Raw genomic sequence first — 23,314 nt, forward strand, 5'->3', positions numbered from 1 at the left:
GATTTCTCTATTGTCCTAAGACCCAGGGGTTTGGGTCTGTGGTCACTTCTTAACCAATTCGTTAGGATAGTATTCTCAAGCCTCCCCAGGAATGTAAGGGCTTGGGGGGATATTTTGGGGGAATAGGAACTCCAAGTGGTCCTTTCCCTGATACTTTGTTAAATCACTAGGTGGTGGCAGGGTACCCTCCAAGGGCAAAGAATTTGTGCCTTGGGGAAGTTTTAACCTAAGCTGGTAGAAATAAGCTTAGGGCGTCTTTCATGCGGGTCCCCACATCTGTACCCTAGAGTTCAGAGTGGGGAGGGAACCTTGAGAGCCTCCACGCGCTGTTGCCCTCAGGCACCACCCCCGCAGCTTCCCATTGGCTGCAGGGGTGCTTGGGGTGGGAGCAGCGCGCGGAGGCACAGCCCCACCCCAGGGCCGCAGGGAAGGGCCAGCAGCCACTGGAGCGAGCAGGCAGACACCGTTCAGCTCGGCTGTGGGAGCCCCTGGCGGGGGAGCACCCAGGGGCGGCAGGTGGGGCCAAGGGAGAGACCCAGCTCCAAAACTGCTGGAGTCCTGCGGGCCACATTGGGGAGGTCACGGGCCACAGATGGCCCATGAGCTGGGAGTTTGAGACCCCTGCTCTATGTGGACCAGCCCAAGCAAAGGATGAGACATGTACTCTGCCAGTATGTTTCAGAGACATTTCCTGGCAGCAGAGGAATGGTGAGAGTCAAAAATCTTGGGTTCCATTCCAGATTCTGGAGGGCAGTGTCCATGTTTATTTGACTGAGCAAGCAGTAGTTTTCATAGTTGGGCAGATGCCAGGTGTGTTCCACTTTTGTTTGTAATTTGATTACCCAGTTTGATTGGTACATCTAGTTACTAGTGAAAAGAAATATTCAACTACACCACAAAGCAAATAAGGATTTATAACAGAAACATCAATTCCACATTAATGTACATTAAAGCTAAGAAAAAGTTTGGCTTCCACTATAATTGCAGTACAGTTATGAAAATTTTTCTCCTGTAGTTAAGATGTTAAACTTTTATTTTAATAATCATGTTTGAACAAGCACAGCCATGAAGACATAATACAGTATAACAATACAAAGCAAACAAAACAAAACTCAACCAAACAACCCCCCTCTAAAAATAAATAATAAGCAGAGTATAAAAAAGAATAAACAAGTATAAAATTAATGAATTAAAGGAAGAGTTTGGAAAATATATGGAAAAAAATTCTTGAAGGCCTTAATGGATGTTGAAAGCTAGTAATTAAAAAAAAAAAAGGCCAGAAACAGAATAACATTTTAACATTATCTTGTCAGTCCACTAATAAAGGTTTCAGAGTTTCCCTTTCTTTTGTAGTTATTTCCCAATAGCTTATTCTCATTATTAGATTTTTGCTGTTGATTTTGCACCATTATTTTTATGGGTCAGAAATTAGTTTTAAAATAATTCCTAATATTGCTGATCACTTATGATTACACAAGAGGTCTTCCTTCTAAAACATCTAAAATATCATTTAAACTATACTCAAGGCATCTAAGAAATTCTTGTAGTTCTCTATTTAAATAGCCAGTTGTGTTACATCCTACCCATGTATCAAATACATTATATCCAATTCCAAAACCATCTGGCACCACTGGCCCAAATCCACCAAGATGAACTGCAGGACTGTGTAACGTACTAGTTGAAAGGATAATATGGTTTAGTTTTTGGTAGGCTGAGTCAAGAAAAAGTTCAGGCATAGGATCACCTCTGGACACTGAAAGATGTTTTAATGCAAATAAATGGCGATCAAATCCTCTACCTAAATAAAACAAAAAGGTGCAAAGTATGTTAAGAATACGGAAAAAATGTAGGTTATTTATTAAAGTGCAACATTATAAAACTTTCCTGTAGCTAAGAATAAATGTTGGTAAGCTCCAACATTTTAATCGATTAGATATTTACTGTTCATCCTGTAGCTATAATAATACAAGAGGCATTATCTTACATTAAAGATTGACAATCTTATATTTTCTGCTTGTATGTAAGCCAATTATTTAGGCATCTAAGTAGGAAATTAAGAGCCTAACTTTAGCCACCCATTTTTGAAAATGTTGGCACTTCATAGGACTCATAATGTAAGCATAAATTTCTCTTAATAATTAATCAATTCCCTTATTACCTCACCTTCCCTTCTATCCCCCAAAATGAAATTGCTTCGTTAATCTGACTCTTTCCCAAAACCAACAGATTAAAACAAACTCTGAAATTTCCAGGCCAGCCTTTTATGCATTTAATTTGGTATTCTTCTGGCACTCACAGTGGGAGTCAGGAGAGGGTACAGGGAGAATAAGGGTATACCGAAATAGCTCCCTGTGTGCACACTATTTCAGAATAAAAGTTACGTTATACTGGATCAATTACTCAATTTTGGAAGCACACTAAGGTAATTATTCTGGAATAAAATAATTTTAAATAATTTTATTATGCAACAGCTATTCCAGTCAATTTCCCAGCACAGACAAGTCCTAAGAAAAGGGGAGGAAGAACAGAATAGAGAGGTGAGGCTCCTACTGAGAATGATCAGGGAAAGGACATCAGGTAAACTTATTCCACTTAAAATCCTAAAATCAAAATAAAGAATTCTAAGGATTAAGCGCTCTTCCGTTGCCTATTTTGTCACATCACCACTAGTATTCAATTAATTACTATTTAAAGATTTAAGATACACTGGAGTGTGAAAGGCATTAGATATAAAACACATAATTCTATTCTTTTACTTGAAACCTAAGTAAATATTCAGAAGTTTCCCATATTGCCTTCTCTTGGTTACTGGGACATATTACATGCTCAAAGGCTGTATTTACTTCATACTTAAAGCGAACAAAATGATGGGCAACATACATCCAGCTGTATTACTAATTATACAGAGCTATGATGCTTTACAAACAATACATGTGAAAAGTTGATGTCCCAATGAGCTTGCAACTTAAAAAAGAATGAACATGTAATGATTTACTTAATATACTTTTCATATCCAAATAGAGATGAATCAGCTCAATGCACCTCAGCTTTTATTACACCCAACATTTTGTTTCCCCTTATCTTTTTTATGTTGACCATTCCTTTTTCCAGCTTTGTTCCTCCTTCCGTTCTATTATGTACTTACCCTAGCCCTCCCCTTCTCTTATTTTTGCCTTTCCCGTGTTACTCCACTTCATTGTGTTATATGTGAGCATAATAGAACTGACTTTAATTCTGATCTTTGCCTGGATGAAACACAAGACAGGAATTCTTAAAGGTGATCTGCAAGGCAGATTTGGGGAAAAACCTGGGGTGGTACCAGTTCTTGACTTCACTATGAAGTATACAGAAGGCCTGAAAAGACGCCGGGAGGAGTGCAGGGGGTGAGATCCAAAAAAACCATGAGCAGGGGTTGTGTGTGCGTTTGGGGTGTCAGACTGGTTGTTTTGTTTTTTTTTTACTTTACAAATTCAGGTATTAGGTATTATCTACCCTGGAATATTTGATGGCAACTAAATTGTCATAAGAGAAAAGGGACTGAACTATGGGTAACTGAAAAGACATTTAGTCAATCTTTAAAACTTTTTGTTTTTGTTAACATTTAAATTCAATGCCTAATAAGTAGTTTTGACAAAAGAAAGTGCTTTTGTTAATGATTCAACAACCCTAGCTGCTTCAATTAAGATGCAAGATCTAAAAATATATGTCATCCAAGACCCTCCGACAAATCAGAGTTGACACTGATATTTCTAAGCTAAAAAAACAAGCAAAACCCATGTATAAACAATGCCATGGTTTCAGACAACCTTTATAAATCATAAGGAAGTGAAAAGGGCAGAAGGTCAATTTTAAAAAAACCCTTTCAGGTTTAAAATGAGTATATAATAACAGGATTTGGGATCTTAACATACCTCTCTAAAGAGGACTTCAGGTATCAGGACACCTAGAAAAAATATTACTAACATTTGAAAGATCACAATGACATGGAACTAACCTAATGCAGCTTCCAGTTGCAACCGTCTGTGATATTTTGAACATTCATCAATCATATTTCTCAGTTCTGCTACACTGTGTTTGCTTCGTTCTTCAACAAATGCATGTGAACACTGTTTTGTTAGTATAGATGTGGGTCGAATAGTTTCCGTGCGGCCATGTTTAAAAGCAGCAGTGCTACATGCTTCGTAAGAAGAAATAATTTTTCCAAACTGTCGATAAGCAGTAATCTGACATGCAAGTTGAAAAACAGCATCTGGACTCAGCTTTTGTTTCACTAAAAATTCTTTTCCAAACTTTCTGAATTCAAACATTCTCACAGATAGTTTCTCATTTGTTTCTTTAAATTTAATACGTGCAGCATTTATAGCAGATTGGATTGAATCATTCAATTTAAACTCCAGTCTCTCACACCTGGTAGCACTTAATGCAGGAGGACTAGAATGTGGTACAATAGCTGGGTGTCTTGTACTGTTTCTATATACTTCATTAACAAAACGAAGGACTGCAACTCCATCTCCCCAAGAATGCTCAAAATTTACCCCTGCAGTGCCATCACTAGTGATAATCAGACTAAAGGATTTGTCAAACCAACGATTAAAACCATGTCCATGAAGCATACAATGTGACAGCTCAGTATCATTCTTTGGGGAAATATTGTCTAAGCATAGGCAAAAGACTGCACTATCAATTTTTTGTAAGTTGTCTTCATTGCCGGCTTCGAGAAGCTGTTGTCTTACTGCTGCCCAAGTATTCCTGTCTTCAGTGGTGAGGTAACAAAGGGGAAACTCAGGCAAGCGATCTGCATCTTGTAAAATATAAATTAACTGAGCCTGGATTTCAGACGGATGCAGAATATTACCAATAGGATCCAAAACATCAAAAACATAAAAATGTCCATTTCTCATCACCAACAAATGTCTTCCCCGTTCATCAGTAAACAGTTCATCTTTGTTTAATTTAGGAATTCTGGAACTGTTGAAGAGACGCTTATATTGTGACATATCTAAGGGATATGCGTTTACCATATAAGCTCCATACCAAGACACAGAGGTTGGAAGAAGGCGGATAAAGTTTTTGAAGAGCCTACTTTGGCTCCATTTTGGATTGACATAATAGATATCTGGCCGTAAAAACTCATTCTTTAGAGAGTTAAGAAATTTTATTGATGATACTACCAGATTTGTTGCCCTCACTACCTGACTGTTGTATGCTTCTTTTGGATCAGGATTTAAAGAAATAAAAGGGTTGAAGTTTAAAACAACAGGGTCTCTGGCACAGAGATACATATCAAACCAGGGATCTACAAAAAAATAAAATCAAAAATTAAGTTAATAAAATCAATTTTATTATTTTGATGTACAAACGTATTTTTATAGACACATAATTTGTATACAGCATCTCATTATTTTACTAAATTATTTGTTTCAAATGAGTACACAGACATTTATGAACGTAATCTAAAAAGAGTATAAAGCACTCAAACTATAGATACGTACTGAGTTTTTGAAAAGATAACCAATTTATCTTTTCTATTTTCAATTTCCACTTCAGATCTGAAAAGGACACACTTTCATTGCAGTGCATAGGGATTAAGGGGTAAATTCATCCACTGGATAGCTCCACTGAAGTAAACAGCATTAAACCCAGAATTAATTTGGCCTGAGGCATAAAACTCCCAATCGGTTGGTTCTTCAATACCAAAGTAACTGGTGTCTAAGAAATATCTATGATAGGTAAACACAAGCTGTACATCTCATTTCCCACACAAACTATACTGAATAGCAGTTTTGAATGTAGACTAGGAGTAAGGACCCAAATATTCTGTTCCCTTCCCAGCAATACCACTGATTTGTTTTTTTGACATAGGGCATGTTAGTAAATTTGTTAGTGCTTCGGGTTTACCTATCAGTAAAATGAACATAACAGTTATCTATTTCATAAGAGTGTTTTGAAGCGTAATGTATTAATATTTATAAAATACTTGTAGAGCCTTATGTGAAAGCAACTATATAAGCACAAAACATTGTAAAAAAAAAAAAGAAATATAAACATTTGGTTTTGCTTTTCACTGCTTCTTTATAATGCATGAAAATTGTTTCAATTCCCTCCCTGTCCACTCCTCAAAATAACCATTTCATTCTGCTTCCTTTTTATATTTAAAATTTCATATCCTTACTTCCCACTCTTTGTTGGAAGTTCCTGGCTACAACTTCAGAGGACCCGAATAGTGATGTCACACAAGACTTTAACCCAAATTGCATTTCTCCCTACCACCGTTTGAGAAGTCAAGATGGATGATAAAGTTTAGGACTCTCTGACAAAGAGAAGGGAGTGAAGACATAATATCCCTGACATTTCAAAAGTAAACAACAAGCAAAAATACCCCAAACAAACCTATTATTTGGGAAAAAGTCTGAAGCAGTCTTTACACATTATAAAGAGACAGTGAAGAATAAAAACAAAATAGTATATTTATGCTTTAGTTTACCTCTATGTAATATTCAATATTTTACTCCTAAATGTTCATATGTCAGAGCATTGTAATGACTTGGAGCCTTATCTAGGTCTCCCTTTGCATTCCGTGTGAGTAACTAATTTAGGGAAAAGGGTTAGAAACCAGTTGTCTGATTAAAAGGACTGAGAGAGTGATTCTGGGGGGACTTATTATTGTTCCTTTTCCCAGGACCTGGGAGAGCAGATGCCTACTATCAGGAGATGAAGGCAAGAGCTAGGAAATACCAAATTCAAACTAAAATGTTTTAAATTAACAAGACAAGTTGAGGTTTTGCTTCTAAAGCCAAATCAAAACCAAATCAGAAGGAATAGTCTGTAAGACTCACACTTGATGTTAGTTGATTTCAATGGAAATGCACAGCAATTGCCATGCAGATCCATCAGAAAAAGTAACCCAAGTACTTTAATAGTAAGTTTCAAAAGAGGTTAATGATTCCAATAGACAACTGAATGTCAGAACTTCAAAAATAATAATAAAATAGAAAACAAACCTGATATATAACTTGTATGCTTATTCTTTTTATCGAATTCAACAAGTTCTCGGTGTAACTTCCTGCCCACTCCTTTTCCAAACTCCCTAGCAATTCTTTCAGTATTTCTATAGTATTGAAAACAGTTTATTATTATAATATAGGTTCTTTAAGAGTAACTTTTAATTATAGTATTTCATAAAAATACTATTCCTTTTTGTATAATAACAAAATTTAGTAAAACTTTATTGTGTAGCTCATTATGTAATGAGATTGTAAAGGCTTTAGGACAGGAACTATCTTTTTGTATGGGTTTGTACTGTACCTAGTAATGTGGCCCAGATTCTTGTTTGGGGCCCTGAGGTGCTGCCACAATACAAGTAATTATTGCTCTATTTCAATGCCAACACAGAAATTACACTGGGGACTAACACTGTCCCTTTTTAAAGTACAGATTAGGGCACCTAATTCCACCGGTCCATGAACCACATCTTCAATTGGTTGATTCAATTAAGTAACTATACTCCCAGTTCTGCAACTAATTCCATATAAGCAGACCACTGTGTTCCCACAGAACTCTACTCAAGTCATTGAGCTGCATGTGTGTGCAACGATTCACAAAGAAAAATGAGAACTGTTCCTCTGTCCACTAATGACTTGACAAAGTACCTAGTACTTGCTGGAGAAATTCTGAGTATTTTGACTTTTGATTAAGTTGTATTTTGGAAAGGAGCTTCTGTTAACATACTTTATAGTTGAATTAGGATATAAAAATTAAAAGTTGCTGCCTAAAAACATAAGTAAACTCTTGCTTCTTCCTGAACTAAATCAAGTGATAGGAAGAGTTACCTAATTTTCTATTCAGGATTCTGGCATATTTTGTGTTCTCAGCTTTGTTTGCAGAATTAATTGATTCAAGAATGTCATCAGAAAACGCTAATCCTGCAAACTGTTCTTGACTTCAACCTCTACCTGCACTGCACAACTTGCAGGATGGGGGCCTACCTTTGTTCAAAAGCAGAAGAGTAGATAGGATATACAGTAGGATGGGTCTAATTATCCCAAGAGCACAAATTTCATGAGTAATAAAGAGATGTCCCTACCTACTTGATTCACAAGTCACAGCACAAGAGATGTGGTCCTTGCACCTACTTGTAGAATAATTTCTATAAAGCAAGGGGACATGGGAAAACCCTTGCTGACCTTGACCTTCCTGCAGAAGGTTAAAAATAGATTAAGAACTCTTTCTTCAAGATATGTAGGGTTCCAAACTAAGGCTCTAATCCTACAGACATTTAAGAACACAAGTTCCAATTGTCAAGCCAAACTTTATCCTCAGTTGCACTTGTGACAATTCAAAGGACTGATGGCAAAATACATAGATGGAACCTTATTAATGGTCATGACCCAGAAAAAAACAAAACAGCTCACTTTAAGATTTAGTAAGAATCTGTAGGGCTGGCATTTAAAAATAGCTTTTTACTTGAAAAGTGAGCAAATCTAATCTGGAGTCATTGAGAGCCAATAAATATGGAACCACAAAATGCCCCCCCCACACACTTTTTTTTTAAACAAAGTGACTTTTGAATATAGAAGCAAACTTCAAAGAAAAATATTTTAATGAAATATTGTGAAAATAACAGTAATGCTGTGCTTGGAATTTGCATGCCAAGTTTTAAAATGAGTGTGAATTCTAATAGCCTATTTACAATCCAGGCTTCATTTAAATGCCTCCTACTCCATGTCATTTTTCATACCTGTACTGATCATCATCCAGTAGAGGTTTCTGAGCAGCCAAATATCTCTTCACACTATCCTCCAATTTTGGAAGAGGTAATCTAGAAGTGCAGAATTTTAACACAAAACTATTAAATAAGTTCAAAATATATTTATTACTAATATGGGGAGAGCAACAAGAACATTAAAATCCATGAAAAAAATGTGTTGCGGTGCACCCATGAATTACGTTATGTGATTAATCAAAGTCTCTTGAATGGGAGGTGAATGCTGTACTGACAGCAAACCTGGGGGAATCGGGGAAGTAGTGGGAATCTGGAAAAGAGAAGTAAAAGAATGGAGACAGAAACTGAAAGGAGAGTGGAGACATAAGTTAAGGCATAGATTCCCCCATCCAAGAGATGGATTTATGTATTGTATACATAATTTTTTTAAATGATGAGGCTGTAATCCCAAATAATTCTGTGACTATAAAACGTATTTGAGATTTGTGCTGAAATCGCCAATTATTCAGATAGTAAGTTTTTCTTCTGTTTATACTGCATGACTTGGGCTCCTAGATTCTACAATAATACACACAATAATAAAATTATAACTGTAGCCCTGAACAAATGCATTTTTATAAAAAAGCAAGAATTACATTTTAAACCAAAAGCCTTTATAATTGTTCCTGGAGAGAACATCCCATTTTATGAACTGTTAACCAATACTAATTTCATTTTGTTAACCACTACATAGTTTACTTATCTGGGTACAATCTCCAATATCTATACTATATTTTTACTTCATTGCATGACTGGTATTTGTGTATAAATAATTACATTTTGTAATAATGAGACCTTGCCACCGTGCTGGGGCTGGGTCAAGGGGAGTCCCATGCAGGGATATGGCTAGAGTCCTGGACTATTTTAATCTGGTCCTGCAGGCAATAGGAGCATCCTTGACCTGTTATGATCCTCTGGTTACGTTTTTGGGCCCACTGACCTAACATACAACATCTGCAGAGTGAAATGCCACAGAGCTCCATTGCATATGGTATTTGCAGAAACCCTCTCTTTGGCCTCCCCACAAATCACAACAGGACTTGCTCAATAGTGTACAAAGTTTCAAGGTCTCATTATTGCAAAATGTAATTACCTATACACAAGCACCAGTCATGAAATGAAGTAAAAATATAGTATAGGTGGCCCTTGCCACTCCCATTTACCCCCCACAATGAGGTAGGTGGGAGTGGACGGGACCACCTATACATGAGACTGGTGGGTGGACTGGTGGGTGGCCCACCATTCCAATTGGGCAGGCTGGGACTCCCACTTCCCTGGATCACAACATTATCCCTTCTGGGAGGCTGGGGTTTGTCCTAGAGCACTCTGACTGTGCCTATACCCAGTCCTCTGTCCAAAGTCCCCTTCTGACGGCATCCTAGCAGAGTCACAATGAGGTGGTATCAGTAAAGGCCTCCACACACTGATTCTTTTGTTGGGATAGCGTTAGCAGGACCTCCCTGCCCAAAGTAGCATGTTTCACAGTTAGCTCCCTATTTAGGTGAATGGGGCAGTTCTTCCATCTCACAATTAGGCTCTCTTAAAAGCAAGAGAGAATGCATCAAATAGGCATCTCTCAAGTAGTTACATAGTTTGTGTTTTCAAGATTTTCTTTACAATTATGAGGGCTGAAAACGATTTTTTGTTTTATTAAAGCTGATATTCTGATACCATCACATATATCAAAGAGCCAAATATCTAGGCATGGGTGTACCGTGCATATGCCTTAAACTTAAGCTGGCCCTACTTGCTTGCAGGCTACAGGAGTGGCCAGTATGGTTGTAGTAGCGTTCCTGGTTTATTTACTCTTTTTGGTTACTAATAATTAAAACATGGTGAACACAACTACCTACAAAGCGGGCATGGGGCTTGTCCTACTTAAGGAACTGTTCCTTTGCCAACTTTGATAACATTTAAAAATTGAAAATAATCACTCTTAAACATGCAGAGTAGGCATCTAAGCTTTCAGCAATGCCTAATAAAACTCTGCCCCCTGTGTAGCATCACAGAGCAAGGAGACCTATACATTCTGACCTGACTACGGCATTATTGGGGGGGGGGGGCAGGGATAAAGGGGAACAAGTAAGTACTGGTCCCATAATGTTAGTCTCTTGGTAATTTTGGTAATTACATTCCACACTAGTCAGCAAATTCTTTTTTTAAGAAAAGGTTATATTTTTCCATTGAAAGAGAATCAGGTCAGTGAAAAGGAAATACTATTTTACACAATATATCCCAGGGTGTATCTATACTGCAATTAAACATCCATGACTGGCCCATGTCAGCCGACTCAGGCCTGTGGGGCTTGGGCTAAGGGGCTGTTTAATTGCAGTATAGATGCTTGGGCGTGGGCTCCAGTATGAGCGTCTACACCGCAATTAAACAGCCCCTTAGCCCGGGTCAGCTGACACGTCAGCTGTGGGTTTTTTAAGTGTAGTGTAGACATACCCATAGAGGCCAACACCTCAGTAAGGACTGAAAAACTACTGCATTTATATGGATGAGTAAAACAAATAAATAGGTGTTTTGTTTTTTAAAAATAATGGATGTAAACTCTCAAGCACCAAGGCATTGGCAACCACTAAATCGAACTCGGAAGGGGGCTATTCCAAATGGGAAGATTATTTCTTAACTATCTATGGAGGGAAGTCATTTTTTGAAATATTTTGTACTAGCCACAGTCAAACAGAATATTAGACTAGATAGCCAATCCATTGGTCTGATCCAGCATGGAAGTTTCTATGTTTTCCAATGGGGAAGATGTGCATGTGCTAAGGCCTTTAGTTATGCCCTTACTCAACTCTTCTGAGACAGGTTGTGGGAGGGAGGGAGACGTTATCTCCTTTTACACAGCCATCCCACTCAGTTTTCCGTCTCTGCTCTGGGACTCTCATCACCTTTGTAGGGAGCAAATGCATTCAGTGGGGAAAAAGAAAAGGAGTACCAGTGGCACCTTAGAGACTAACCAATTTATCTGAGCATAAGCTTTCGTGAGCTACAGCTCACTTAATCAGATGCATTCAGTGGAAAATACAGTGAGGAGATTTATATACACACAGAACATGAAAAAATGGGTGTTATCATATACACTGTAAGGAGAGTGATCACTTAAGATGAGCTATTACCAGCAGCAGAGCTGGGGTGGGGTGGGGTGGAGAGAACCTTTTGTAGTGATAATCAAGGTGGGCCATTTCCAGCAGTTAACAGGAACGTCCGAGGAGCAGTGAGGGGTGGGGGAAATAAACATGGGGAAATAGTTTTACTTTGTGTAATGACACATCCACTCCCAGTCTCTGTTCAAGCCTAAGTTAATTGTATCCAGTTTGCAAATTAATTCCAATTCAGCAGTCTCTCGTTGGAGTCTGTTTTTGAAGTCTTTTTGTTCCAATATTGCGACCTTTAGGTCTGAAATCGAGTGACCAGAGAGATTGAAGTGTTCTCCGACTGGTTTATGAATGTTATAATTCTTGACATCTGATTTGTGTCCATTTATTCTTTTGCGTAGAGACTGTCCAGTTTGACCAATGTATATGGCAGAGGGGCATTGCTGGCACATGATGGCATATATCACATTGGTAGATGTGCAGGTGAACAAGCCTCTAATGGTGGGGCTGATGTGATTAGGCCCTATGATGGTGTCCCCTGAATAGATATGTGGACACAGTTGGCAACAGGCTTTGTTGCAAGGATAGGTTCCTGGGTTAGTGGCTCTGTTGTGTGGTGTGTGGTTGCTGGTGAGTGTTTGCTTCAGGTTGGGGGCTGTCTGTAGGCAAGGACTGGCCTGTAGGTTCTCCCCCCCCCCCCCCACTCTCCTGCTGGTAATAGCTCATCTTAAGTGATCACTCTCCTTACAGTGTGTGTGATAACACCCATTTTTTCATGTTCTGTGTGTATATAAATCTCCTCACTGTATTTTCCACTGAATGCATCCGATGAAGTGAGCTGTAGCTCACAAAAGCTTATGCTCAAAGAAATTGGTTAGTCTCTAAGGTGCCACTAGTACTCCTTTTCTTTTTGCGAATACAGACTAACACAGCTGCTACTCTGAAACCTGTCATTATTCAGTGGGGAGTTGCTCTAAACAAAGGCTGACAGTAAAGTAGGCAAACAACAACCCTTGCAGGGAAGAAGCAAATTCTGAATGACCAGGTAGGCAGTTTTCAGAGTAACAGCCGTGTTAGTCTGTATTCGCAAAAAGAAAAGGAGTACTTGTGGCACCTTAGAGACTAACCAATTTATTTGAGCATGAGCTTTCGTGAGCTACAGCTCACTTCATCGGATGCATACTGTGGAAACTGCAGAAGACATTATATACACACAGAGAATATGAAACAAAACCTCCCCCCACCCCACTGTCCTGCTGGTAATAGCTTATCTAAAGTGATCATCAAGTTGGGCCATTTCCAGCACAAATCCAGGTTTTCTCACCCTCCACCCCCCCACACAAATTCACTCTCCTGCTGGTGATAGCCCATCCAAAGTGACAACTCTCTACACAATGTGCATGATAATCAAGTTGGGCCATTTCCTGCACAAATCCAGGTTCTCTCACCCCCTCACCCCCCTCCCAAAAACCACACACACAAACTCACTCTCCTGCTGGTAATAGCTCATCCAAAGTGACCACTCTCCCTACAATGTGCATGATAATCAAGGTGGGCCATTTCCAGCACAAATCCAGGTTTTCTCACTCCCTCACCCCTATACACATACAAACTCACTCTCCTGCAGGTAGGCAGTGAGTAGGGAAGGGTTCCATGTCTAGGGTGCAGCGTGAACACTTCTGCAGCTCCAGGGCAAGTACAAGCTTGCACTCCAGGGCAGTCTCAGAGCATAGGTGCTCTTGCCAAGTGTTTGCAAGTGGACCTTAGGATGGCCTACGCCAGCTCCAGCCCATGCACTGGCTCTCTAGAGCAGGGGTTCCCAACCTTTTTCTTTCTGAAGCGCCACCAACATGCTATAAAAACTTCACAGCCCACCTGTGCCACAATAATGGGTTTTCTGCATATAAAAGCCAGCCCAAGTGTGATGGGGTAGCAGCCAGGGCAATTGCCTGGGGCCCCGTGCCACAGGGTCCCATTGACGTTACATTGTTCAGGCTATGGCTTCAGCACCAGACTGCAGGACTCAGATCCCTGGGCCCCAGAGAGTGTAGTGCTAGCCCTGCTTGGTGGATCTCCCCTGCTCACGGCCCCCTAGGGGGCCTGGACCCCTGGCTGAGAACCCTGCTGTAGAGTGGGGGTGGGGGGGCGGGTGAAGAAGTGCGGGGAGCCTCAGCCTCATCAGAGCAGGGAGGCTGTCCAGAGTCTGCCCGAGAGTTCGCTGCTGACTCTTCCCCCATTTCGGGCGTCCAGGGTCCGGGCTCCCCGCCGTGCCCCGGGGCAGCACCTGGGCAGGCTGTCCTGGAAGTGCATGGTGGGGATCGTGCTCCTGTGCACGAAGTGATGGTCCGTGTCCAGCTCCGAGATGATGCTCTCGGTCAGCCCCACGGTCCGCCAGTACCCGCGGCGCCCAACAGGCCCCGGCCGCCTCAGCAGGACGCCGCCGCCGCCGCACGCGGGCCGGGCACGGAGCATGTTTCGCTACAAACCCGGGGCCCGGCTCAACACCCCAGCGGCGGGAACCGAGCAGCCGTTAACACCAACACCTCCGCGACGCCAGCGCGAGGGAGAGCGGCGGTTGAAGGAATAAGCGGTGCGGCTGCGCGAATTAGGCCACCTGTGCGCCTGCGCGCAAGCGCCCAGTAACCTGAACGGCCAGAACAAAGAGAGGGAAAGAGCGCGACGAGGGGCAGAGAATGCTCTAGAACGGACCGCGATTCCCCGCCCGCAGCGCGCGGCGGTTTCGGGTTCTGTGGCCGAGCGGCTTTTCGCTGCCCCGAGGACCCTGCCATGCAGCAGCGTGTTGGGACCACGCAGGTAAAATAGGGGACGCGGGAGAGCCGGGGCGAAGTGCCTGGGCTCAGCTCGCTGAGTCGCCGGTGCTCGGGCGCCTCCCGCAGAAGGGACGGGGACTGAAGGATTTAAGGCGCAGGCGGGGAAAGTTCGGCTGCCTGGCAGCTCGGGTTTGACGCGGGCCGCGTCGCCTTGGCCCAGGCTTTGCCGAAGCCCCTGTGGCAGCCTCGCCGCGCCGCTTGCCCCTGAGGCTTCGGGCAGAGGCTTCAGGCTGGCCTGTCGAGTGCGCTGGATGGCCAGGGCCCTAGAGGCGCTGGATGTGGGGGGTGGGGTGAAGCTGTGTGGGGAAGGGCTGTAGCCTAGGAGCCCACCTCCTGCTTTTACCATACCCAGCTCAGGATCTCGCCCTTCTCCTGAGCTGACAGCGCCCCTGGCCCCTATAATCTGGGCCAGACTTGTGAAGAGTTTCTGTCTCTGGCATTGCTGTTGCTCTGGTGTGGGGTTTGTTTTCTTTTTTTTGGAGAGGAGGTGGTTTGAGGTAGGGCTGTTTTGCTCAGCGTACTAAAACAATCTGGGTTTTTTTGTGTATGTGTTTAACAAAGGTGGGAGGTGCACCAGACCTGACTCCACTCTGCTGGGCTTTTCAGTGGTGTGATTCTATTGATGTGCATGGAGTTACTCCTGGTTTACAGAGCTTTAACTCATGATGCTATTTCAGTTCTCCAGCTCTAGTGTTCAAAATATTGACATGCAGTTGGGGACATTTATGTCAATACTTGTCTGAAGCGAGGAAAGGCTGCCGCTTGGTTTATGACACATCTTATAGCTGAAGAACATTCCTGATGGCAGGCTCCCTAAAACCAAGCCTGATGTAAGCTTTTATTTTGTTTCATTAAGAAAAAGAGAGCCATGTTTAATGATGATTTAATAAATGTGTAATCTGAAATGCTTTCTCACTGCTTCTCTCTTTTAAATGTTTTGGAGAATCTTTACCTGTCTGCATTCCTTGCACACCCAAAGCTCCCATTGACATCAGTGGAAGCTCTGTGTGCATAAAGAATGCCGGATCAGATAACCAGAAGAACTATCAGCTCTTCTGAATTCCTGTCGAATCACACACTAACCGAGTGCACCAAGCTCCGTCTTCTCTGCAGTAAAGGAGGCTAAAAGTCATATCTGAAAGACACAGGTAACACCAGCACTCTAGGAAAATGAAGTCTTCATCCATGACTCAGCTGTACTTTCCTTTTCGTCATCAAAACCGAGTATTTTCCCCTCATCAGCAACCAAGAACATCTGTCCCTGTTCATCTTTTTGTCTGACAGATTTCCAGTGGATACATCAGCAGAAATAATTTGAGACCATTTGATGATCTGTTGTTTAAATGTCACTGATATCAGATATGTCATTGTTTTCTGACTTCTGCCAAAGACTGGCGCAGTGTTTTACAATTTCTTTCATCTGGCAGCTGTAACAAGTGTCTCCTGGTTGCAGTGTTCATTGTTCGTGGCATACTCAATTCCTATAGCTGCAAAATACCAAACAGAGTGATCCCCTTTATAATTCTTTTTTCAGCTAAATACTCTGATTTATTGTTTGCTACTGTTGCCATACTGAATAGCTTGACATGATTGTGTGACAGAGATGCCAAGTGTGTTTTTCAGTGTAAGGTTTCAGAGTAGCAGCTGTGTTCGTCTATCTGCAAAAAGAACAGGAGTACTTGTGGCACCTTAGAGACTAACACATTTATTTGAGCATAAGCTTTCGTGGGCTACTGCCTACAGTGTAAGACATTGATTAGTATGAAGCAGGTATTTTCTCAGTTTGAGTTTTATATAATACACAATCTCACTACCGCTGAGGAAATTGGGTTTTGGATTTAACAAGGTAGACAGTTTCCATCCTACATAAATAACTTTTCAAAACTAAACATAAAATTTTTCTTCTTATTGTCAAACCGGCATTAAAATAGAACAATGTCTAGTGCAAAGGGTCTCTGAATGCTGTGGCATAACCAATATGAAACAGATTTAAATCACACATAGAAGTAACATTTCATTACTTTTTAGTATGATGATATTGTCCCCAATAGGGTTAGAAACACCACCTGTGATTATAAATATTATTTTCAAATACATTCATAGTACATGGACTTAAATGCTTTTTGAACTTTCAGATTGCTAGTATGAAAATGTGTGGTTGGAGGCTTCCTTTAAAAAGGATGCAATAAATAGTAGTTTTGATTTATGCATTTTTCCTTAAAACACTGTAAAATAATCCAAATCTTCTGTATGCTGATTGCATTTATCAATATACTTTCAGAAGATTCATTTAATGTGTAATATATTGCATCCCTTCCATGAGAACTTGGAGAACAATGATATTATACAGAAAACCAGATTATTCTCTAAACAGTGAGAACAATCCTGCACTTTGAGGGGTATGTACTAGAGCTAGTAAGATTTTGCATCTCTCGTTTAGGATATTAATGTAGTGTACCTCATTTGCTATGATAGCTGCTAATTTACCATAGCAGAGCATGTAGTTGTGTAAAATGGATTTATCCTGTGCATAGTGCATCAGTATTCAAGATTCCTGGTTTGAAATTCGTGTCCTCCTGGTAACTTTACATGGCAGATAACAGTTCTAACATTTAACTGGACCTGATAATGATAAATACATATTTAATCATAATACAGAATCTTTACAAAGGACTTCTGGACCTTTTGTGGCAGTTCAATCCGGTAATAGCAATGAGCTTGTTTAGTTCACTGCACATGAGCAAATATGTATAAATCTAAATCTTTTTTTTCTTGAACCTTTTCTGTGTGGACTCTTCTACGTCCTGCTAAAATCTTTGGGTCCAAGAGACACTACTGTATTATGTGGCTCCCATCACACTGTAGGGTAGTGCAATATCTCTATGGCCTGAAATGAAAAATAAAAACACAAGAGAGAAGAGCCAGTTAAAAAGTATTTGATAATTGGTAGACAAAGTTCAGATCTAGTATATGACCCACAAGGATTAAATTCAGCATCTGTGGTTTGCAAAGTTCAGATTTCTACTATGTATATATTTGTGTGTGGGTTTTTTGTTTTGCTTTAAATGGAAGCCTTGAGCAATGTTCTGCCTAGTCTTGCATGCCCATGTTAATAGGAAATGGTCAGTTACATTACAGAAAGAGGAGCTAATTTGTCATCTTATAAGGGGTTGGCAACCTTTCAGAAGTGGTGTGCCGAGTCTTCATTTATTCACTCTAATTTAAGGTTTCGCGTGCCAGTAATACATTTTAACGTTTTTAGGAAGTCTCTTTCTATAAGTCTATAATATATAACTAAACTATTGTTGTATGTAAAGTAAATAAGGTTTTTAAAATGTTTAAGAAGCTTCATTTAAAATGCAGAGCCCCCAGACCCGGTGGCCAGGACCCATACAGTGTGAGTGCCACTGAAAATCCGCTCGTGTGCTGCCTTTAGCACACATGCCATAGGTTGCCTACCCCTGTCCTATAAGGAGGAGGAAGGTATGTGTAAGATGAGTAGGGGTCAGTCTTCTTCAGCAGAATTTAGTGACAGGCAGTCTGAGATTTCTGACTTGGGGAACAGATGACTTGCTGTGCAGGAAAAGTACCTGTTTAGCTTAGTGGAATACTGGAGATAGACTTCTCCATAGTTAAAGTTCTTGCCACTGTTTAATAGGTGGGAGTGGAAGGAAATGTTATGGCTTGCCAGGTGAAGATCTAAAGGCCCAAACCTCTGTGTAGGGACATGGAGAGGGTGTGTACCATTATTCCAGCCCACGGGGCAGAATCTGTTAGATCTACGCACGTGGTGGGGAAGGAGAGATTCTGTTAGAGTCAACCCCAGCCAACTTCCTTACACAAAGTTTAATTACCCAGGCTTTGTCCGGAAAGGAGTGAATTTTTCCCTTAAATGAGACTATTAAAATGCGTGCATGTAAATAAGTTGTATTTATTCAAAACCACTGTTTCATTGATTTCATATGTTAGATCATAAGTACGTGTTTGATGAAACCTAAACAACCAGGATGTGTGAATATTATTTACAATATTAAAATTTTAATGAAGCTTTTGTGACAGATCATTGGGTAGCCCACACCTGTAGAAAAACCCATGTAATGGGATCGCAGAGGAAAACTCAGGAAAGATTCCCTTAAACAGTTTCTACTATATTGTTTCATTGGGTGCTGGAACTTGTTCCCCCGGCAGGGATTACCGAAATCAATGAATCTCCAAGTGTCTGTAGGAGATTAGGGCGGTGTCCAAAGCTGTGAGTCTCTATAGCAGGGGTGGGCAAACTTTGTGGCCCAAGGGCCACATCGGCGTCGTGAAACTGTATGGAGAGCCAGGTAGGGAAGGCTGTGCCTCCCCAAACAGCCTGGCTACTGCCTCCCCCTCAGAACCCCTGACCCATCGAACCCGCGCCCCCCCCCCCCAGCTCCTTGTCTTCTGACCGCCCCCTTCTGGGACCCCCTCAGCCCCATCCAACCACTCCCTGTCCCCTGACTGCTCCCCAGGACCCCCTGCCCCTTACCCAGCCCCCCCACTATGCTGCTCAGAGCAGCAGGAGCTCACAGCCTGGCCGGAGCCAGCCATGCTGCCTGTGCTGCCCAGCAAGAGTGGCGGCCCAGAGTGCTGGTGGCGCTGTGGGGGAGAGGCTGTGAGCTAGCCTCCCGGGCCGGGAGCTCAAGGGCTGGGCAGGACCATCCTGCGGGCCATGGTTTGCCCACCTCTGCTCTATAGCAACTCTCTTTTATGACAGTTCTCCCCCAGACCCTGGCAGTGTTGTTGTCTTGAAGTTGTACTGCCAGGGAATTCTTCAGCTGTGCTTGCACAAGGAAGTCACCTTGAAGGAGGCAGCCCAATGCATAATGACCTCCATGGAAAAGATAATACAGACAAAATGTAATATATTTTGCTTGTAATCTCTACTCTTTCTGGGGGAGGGGAGTGGACAATGAGAGTTCCCTCTGGTCATCCTGCTCTAGACCATCCAGTTCCTTCTCCCTCCCTTTTAAACCCAGGACCCAGTGCTCAAAAATGACTGAGCTGCACTGTTTAAGCAGAATGTAGAAAATCTTCACAGCCCACATGCCAAACAAGACTTCAGGTCAATTAAATTCACCTTTTTGGGGGTGTACTTTATTCACACAACCTGTCATAGTCTCAAACCCAGTCATCTTCTGGGGTTCTGGTTCATTCATATTACAGTTATCTTTCCTCAGGGTTATTCTCATAGTCACCCATTTTCAGAGTTCTTGGTTATTCACAGTTCATGCTTCTAAATGTATGGTTACAGGAAACATTCCACTCAAACATCCTCCCCAACCTTGGTCCTACTGTAGTCTAGTATGTTGCAAACCCCAGCTCTTCTGTTCAGACCTTCAGTCTCCAAAGGCTACTTTTACTTACTTTTATGTAAGTGGATTAATGGACACAGTCGAAGCATTGTTTTGGCACTAACTCACTTGACTTTTTATCCAGCATCACTCACTACTAATGAAGGGTGTATTAGGTGACATTGCCGACCACTTTGAGGGCCAAGTGACAAATGTGGTGCATTTTTAAATTCTCTCCCTTGAGAAGAACTGCCAAGAAAGGGCAACGAGACTTCAAAGAGGAAACTACATCAGTGGTCTTTCAGCTTCCTAAGCCAAAGTTAATTGCAGTGGGGGAAACTGGGAAGTGGGACAAAAGAGAGGAAATTTTTGAGAAAACTACCATTTGGTCTCTCTTGCTGTAAAAGTCTAATATTTATAGTTTATAAAAGCTATTAAAATAGGAGGAAAGATTTTTAGAATTTATTTCATTGCTATAATAGCTATTAAATATTTTTTGGTGTTGTCATATATGTGTATTTCATATATGTTAGGGCTTGATCTTGTGCCTCTGGAAGTCATTGGCAATGCTCCCATTGACTTCAGTGCAGAGGGTCAGACACTGAAGTTTATAAAAATGGTCCAGCCAATCAGTATGGATAGTCACAATTGACTGGTATGAAACATGTGTAGTGATATTTATATTTAGTATCTCATATACAGTTTTCTGTTTTTTACTAATTTTGCATTAGTGTTTTTTAAATAATCGAGATTCTGCAGTGGGAGTGTTTTTGTTGATGATTCCATTGGTTATTTTGTGAATGATCATGTTTGAGTGATTCCACGTAATTTGATGTTTTTTCTTTGGATTTACATTAGCCAAACTGAGCGGAGAATTTCCTCCTATAGCCAGTTTTATATTTACCTTATTATTTACACTCTCACACCAACTCCCCCCCTCACTCCCCCATGTGTTTAGACCATAATATGTGCAGTGCTATTTGGTAGAAACCATTTCATTTTAGACTGAATCTAATTGGCAAAAATATGCCTCTTCACACAGGTAAAATATTGCATCTTTTTATTAGACCTAAAAATTGGCCGTTTGAAAATGGGGTTTAACAGCACGTTAGCACTGAAACATACTTTTAGATTTTCTATAGCTATCAGCCAACTGTTAAAAATACTTTTATACAAGTAAAAGGTTTGAATTGCTTAAGTAGAAAGATTCAGCCTTTCATACTTCATTTTTCTTTTTGCAGCCTTTCCTTAGCGGGGGCTACTCTCGTTTATCTTCTCTTACTTGGGTAGGATCTTCATAGTTCAGAAGGCTGTCTTCATACAGATTGGATGGCAGTGAGCTCATATATTTGTTTGTTCTCTCTCTTCCCCCGCACCCCCCCACGCTGCCACAGAAGAACGCCATGTAATCAGCTCCCTTCCATGCAGTCGAATGTGCTGTTGCTGAAGAGCCTTTGTCTTTCTTTGCTGACCTGGCCACATTATGTTGGTTCTGCAGAAATGTCAAGTCTCTCCATTGTATGAATTATGCCCTTGGGTAGGGTTGACGTAAGGAGACGGCTGAGCCTGGGGCTGCCTGCTGCTGAGGATATTTGCTGAATTCACCTACAACAGAAGCAGATTAATAGCAAAGGCTTGTCCTGCTACTGTCACATGCAGTTACATTCATTGACTTAGAGGGGCTGAAGGACTGAACAGGAGGTTAGAGCATTGAAAACACACCAAAGCCACTGAATATGTGACAGGAATCGTTGAGGTTACATCTGTGAAGCTACATGTGGAAATGGACATATAAAAAGCCAAACAAGCTGGTGATTTATAAAGCACTCCTTTCCACTTCTGCTATTGGATTTGAGATCATATATGTAACTCACTGTTGACTCCTGGGGTGTTAGTCTAGTGAAAGAAGAGGCTAGAGAAGGATTAATATTCTTGTTTTGATATGAAAGTATATTCTTAGCCCCCCCATCTCCCCTCTTCACCAGTCTTCGCTAACAGCACTTCTTGTTGTTTTTAGGTCTGTTCATGTTGTAGCCTTTGGAAATGAGAGAGATGGATTTCCTGAAGACAATCAGCAATCAAGTCTGATCTGGACCTATCTTGGGAGAAGTGCTCTCATTTCAGCGACTGAAAGCAGTTTGCTGCTGAACTCTGCAAACCATGTTGGAAATCCTGTGTTTACTGAATATCAAGCCTGTGTGTTTGGAAATGTCAGACTGGTGGTACATGACTGTCCCCTTTGGGTAAGCGACTAGTCTGAAACTATGTTCTGCAATCAACATTGTAGCCACTCCTAATTCAGTCCAAATACTGTGGGGGTATTTTTTTTTTAAATGATTTTGATGGTCTTAGCTCTTTAGTGGTATTTTAACCAGTCAAAATATTAATTTAAAAAGATTGGAAGTTTACTTCTAATGTTAAAATACAACCACCAAAACAAATACTGGCAGTCTCTTGGAGGAACAGGAGTAAAAGACCCTCATGAGCAGGGTCCCAATCTATTGCATCTATATGGAGGTAGTATTTTTCAACTCTGTTCAGTGAAAACTGCATGAAAATAATCCAAAAGAAAACAATGTTTTGTGAAGCTTGAAAATCACTCTTGATCAGAATGTTTTGATACAACAGTTCTTTGAAAATTATTGATTTAAATTTTATGATTGGTCCGTTCTAAGGTACAGTATATGGACTCATTTTCATTTCTAGTGGTTCCTGTTTAATATACTGAATGAGCAAGTGTAGAAAATAAGCTCCTAAATCAAAAGCGTTAAAAAAATTGATAGTTTTATAAATTTAGCTTTTGTTAGCAGTTTTTTTTCCCATTATGTGCAATAATGGACTGATTTCTCTGTTTTTGTGAGAGAATCCGCACCCTCCTCTATTTTTGTGATTATTTCAGAGCACTATTTATTTTATTTTTTTTAATTGTTTAAATGTTTGTTCCATCTGGTGACTTCATTAGTTTCAATTTAATAATATTATATGGGGCCTGATACTGCGTTCCTTGCACACCCAAAACTTCTGTTGGAGTCTACAGGAGTTTTGAGTGTAAGAAATGCATGATGAAGCATTGGTAGCTTAAGACCTGGGTTAGTCAGCATTCTGTTCTCTAGTGGTAGCCTGTGTTTTTGATCAATCATTTTGCTTTAATCAAAAAATTCAGATGAAAGAGGATCCAAGTCTGAAAGTCTCTCACCCTTATATGTGTAGTCCTGTTGACTTCAGTGAGACCAGACCTGTGAGTAAGTGCTGCTCAACATAAATAAATGTTGCAGAATTGAACCTTTAATTAAGAGGCTG

The 23,314-nt window shown here is 40.9% G+C and overlaps 2 protein-coding genes across 10 annotated transcripts in view; one reads left to right on the forward strand and one right to left on the reverse strand.

Annotated features, from left to right (window-relative positions):
* Positions 1 to 1,469: 1,469 nt before the first annotated feature.
* On the reverse strand, positions 1,470 to 14,337 carry LOC144265054 (carnitine O-palmitoyltransferase 2, mitochondrial-like). Its single transcript, XM_077817212.1, has 5 exons — positions 14,150 to 14,337; positions 8,738 to 8,818; positions 7,002 to 7,108; positions 3,995 to 5,296; positions 1,470 to 1,798 (listed from the first exon to the last, which is right to left on the reverse strand). The coding sequence occupies exons 1-5, from the start codon at positions 14,335 to 14,337 to the stop codon at positions 1,470 to 1,472; spliced, it is 2,007 nt and encodes a 668-aa protein (XP_077673338.1).
* The window catches only part of RHOBTB3 (Rho related BTB domain containing 3), a 74,842-nt gene continuing 65,600 nt past the window's right edge, over positions 14,073 to 23,314 (forward strand). For 4 of the 9 annotated variants that reach the window (XR_013346160.1, XR_013346159.1, XR_013346162.1 and 1 more), the window contains exons 1-2: positions 14,723 to 15,526; positions 22,032 to 22,257. Coding sequence is in view for 4 of the 9 variants with exons in the window: in XM_077817207.1 (XP_077673333.1) it covers positions 15,498 to 15,526; positions 22,032 to 22,257 (255 nt within the window). In the remaining 5 variants the exon portion in view is untranslated. Of the gene's footprint in view, positions 14,680 to 14,721; positions 15,527 to 15,566; positions 15,845 to 22,031; positions 22,258 to 23,314 lie in introns of those variants that run through there. The other 5 variants (XM_077817206.1, XM_077817209.1, XM_077817205.1 and 2 more) reach the window with 4 other exon arrangements.

This window comes from Eretmochelys imbricata, chromosome 5 (assembly GCF_965152235.1).
Source record: "Eretmochelys imbricata isolate rEreImb1 chromosome 5, rEreImb1.hap1, whole genome shotgun sequence".
Taxonomy (NCBI): domain Eukaryota; kingdom Metazoa; phylum Chordata; order Testudines; family Cheloniidae; genus Eretmochelys; species Eretmochelys imbricata.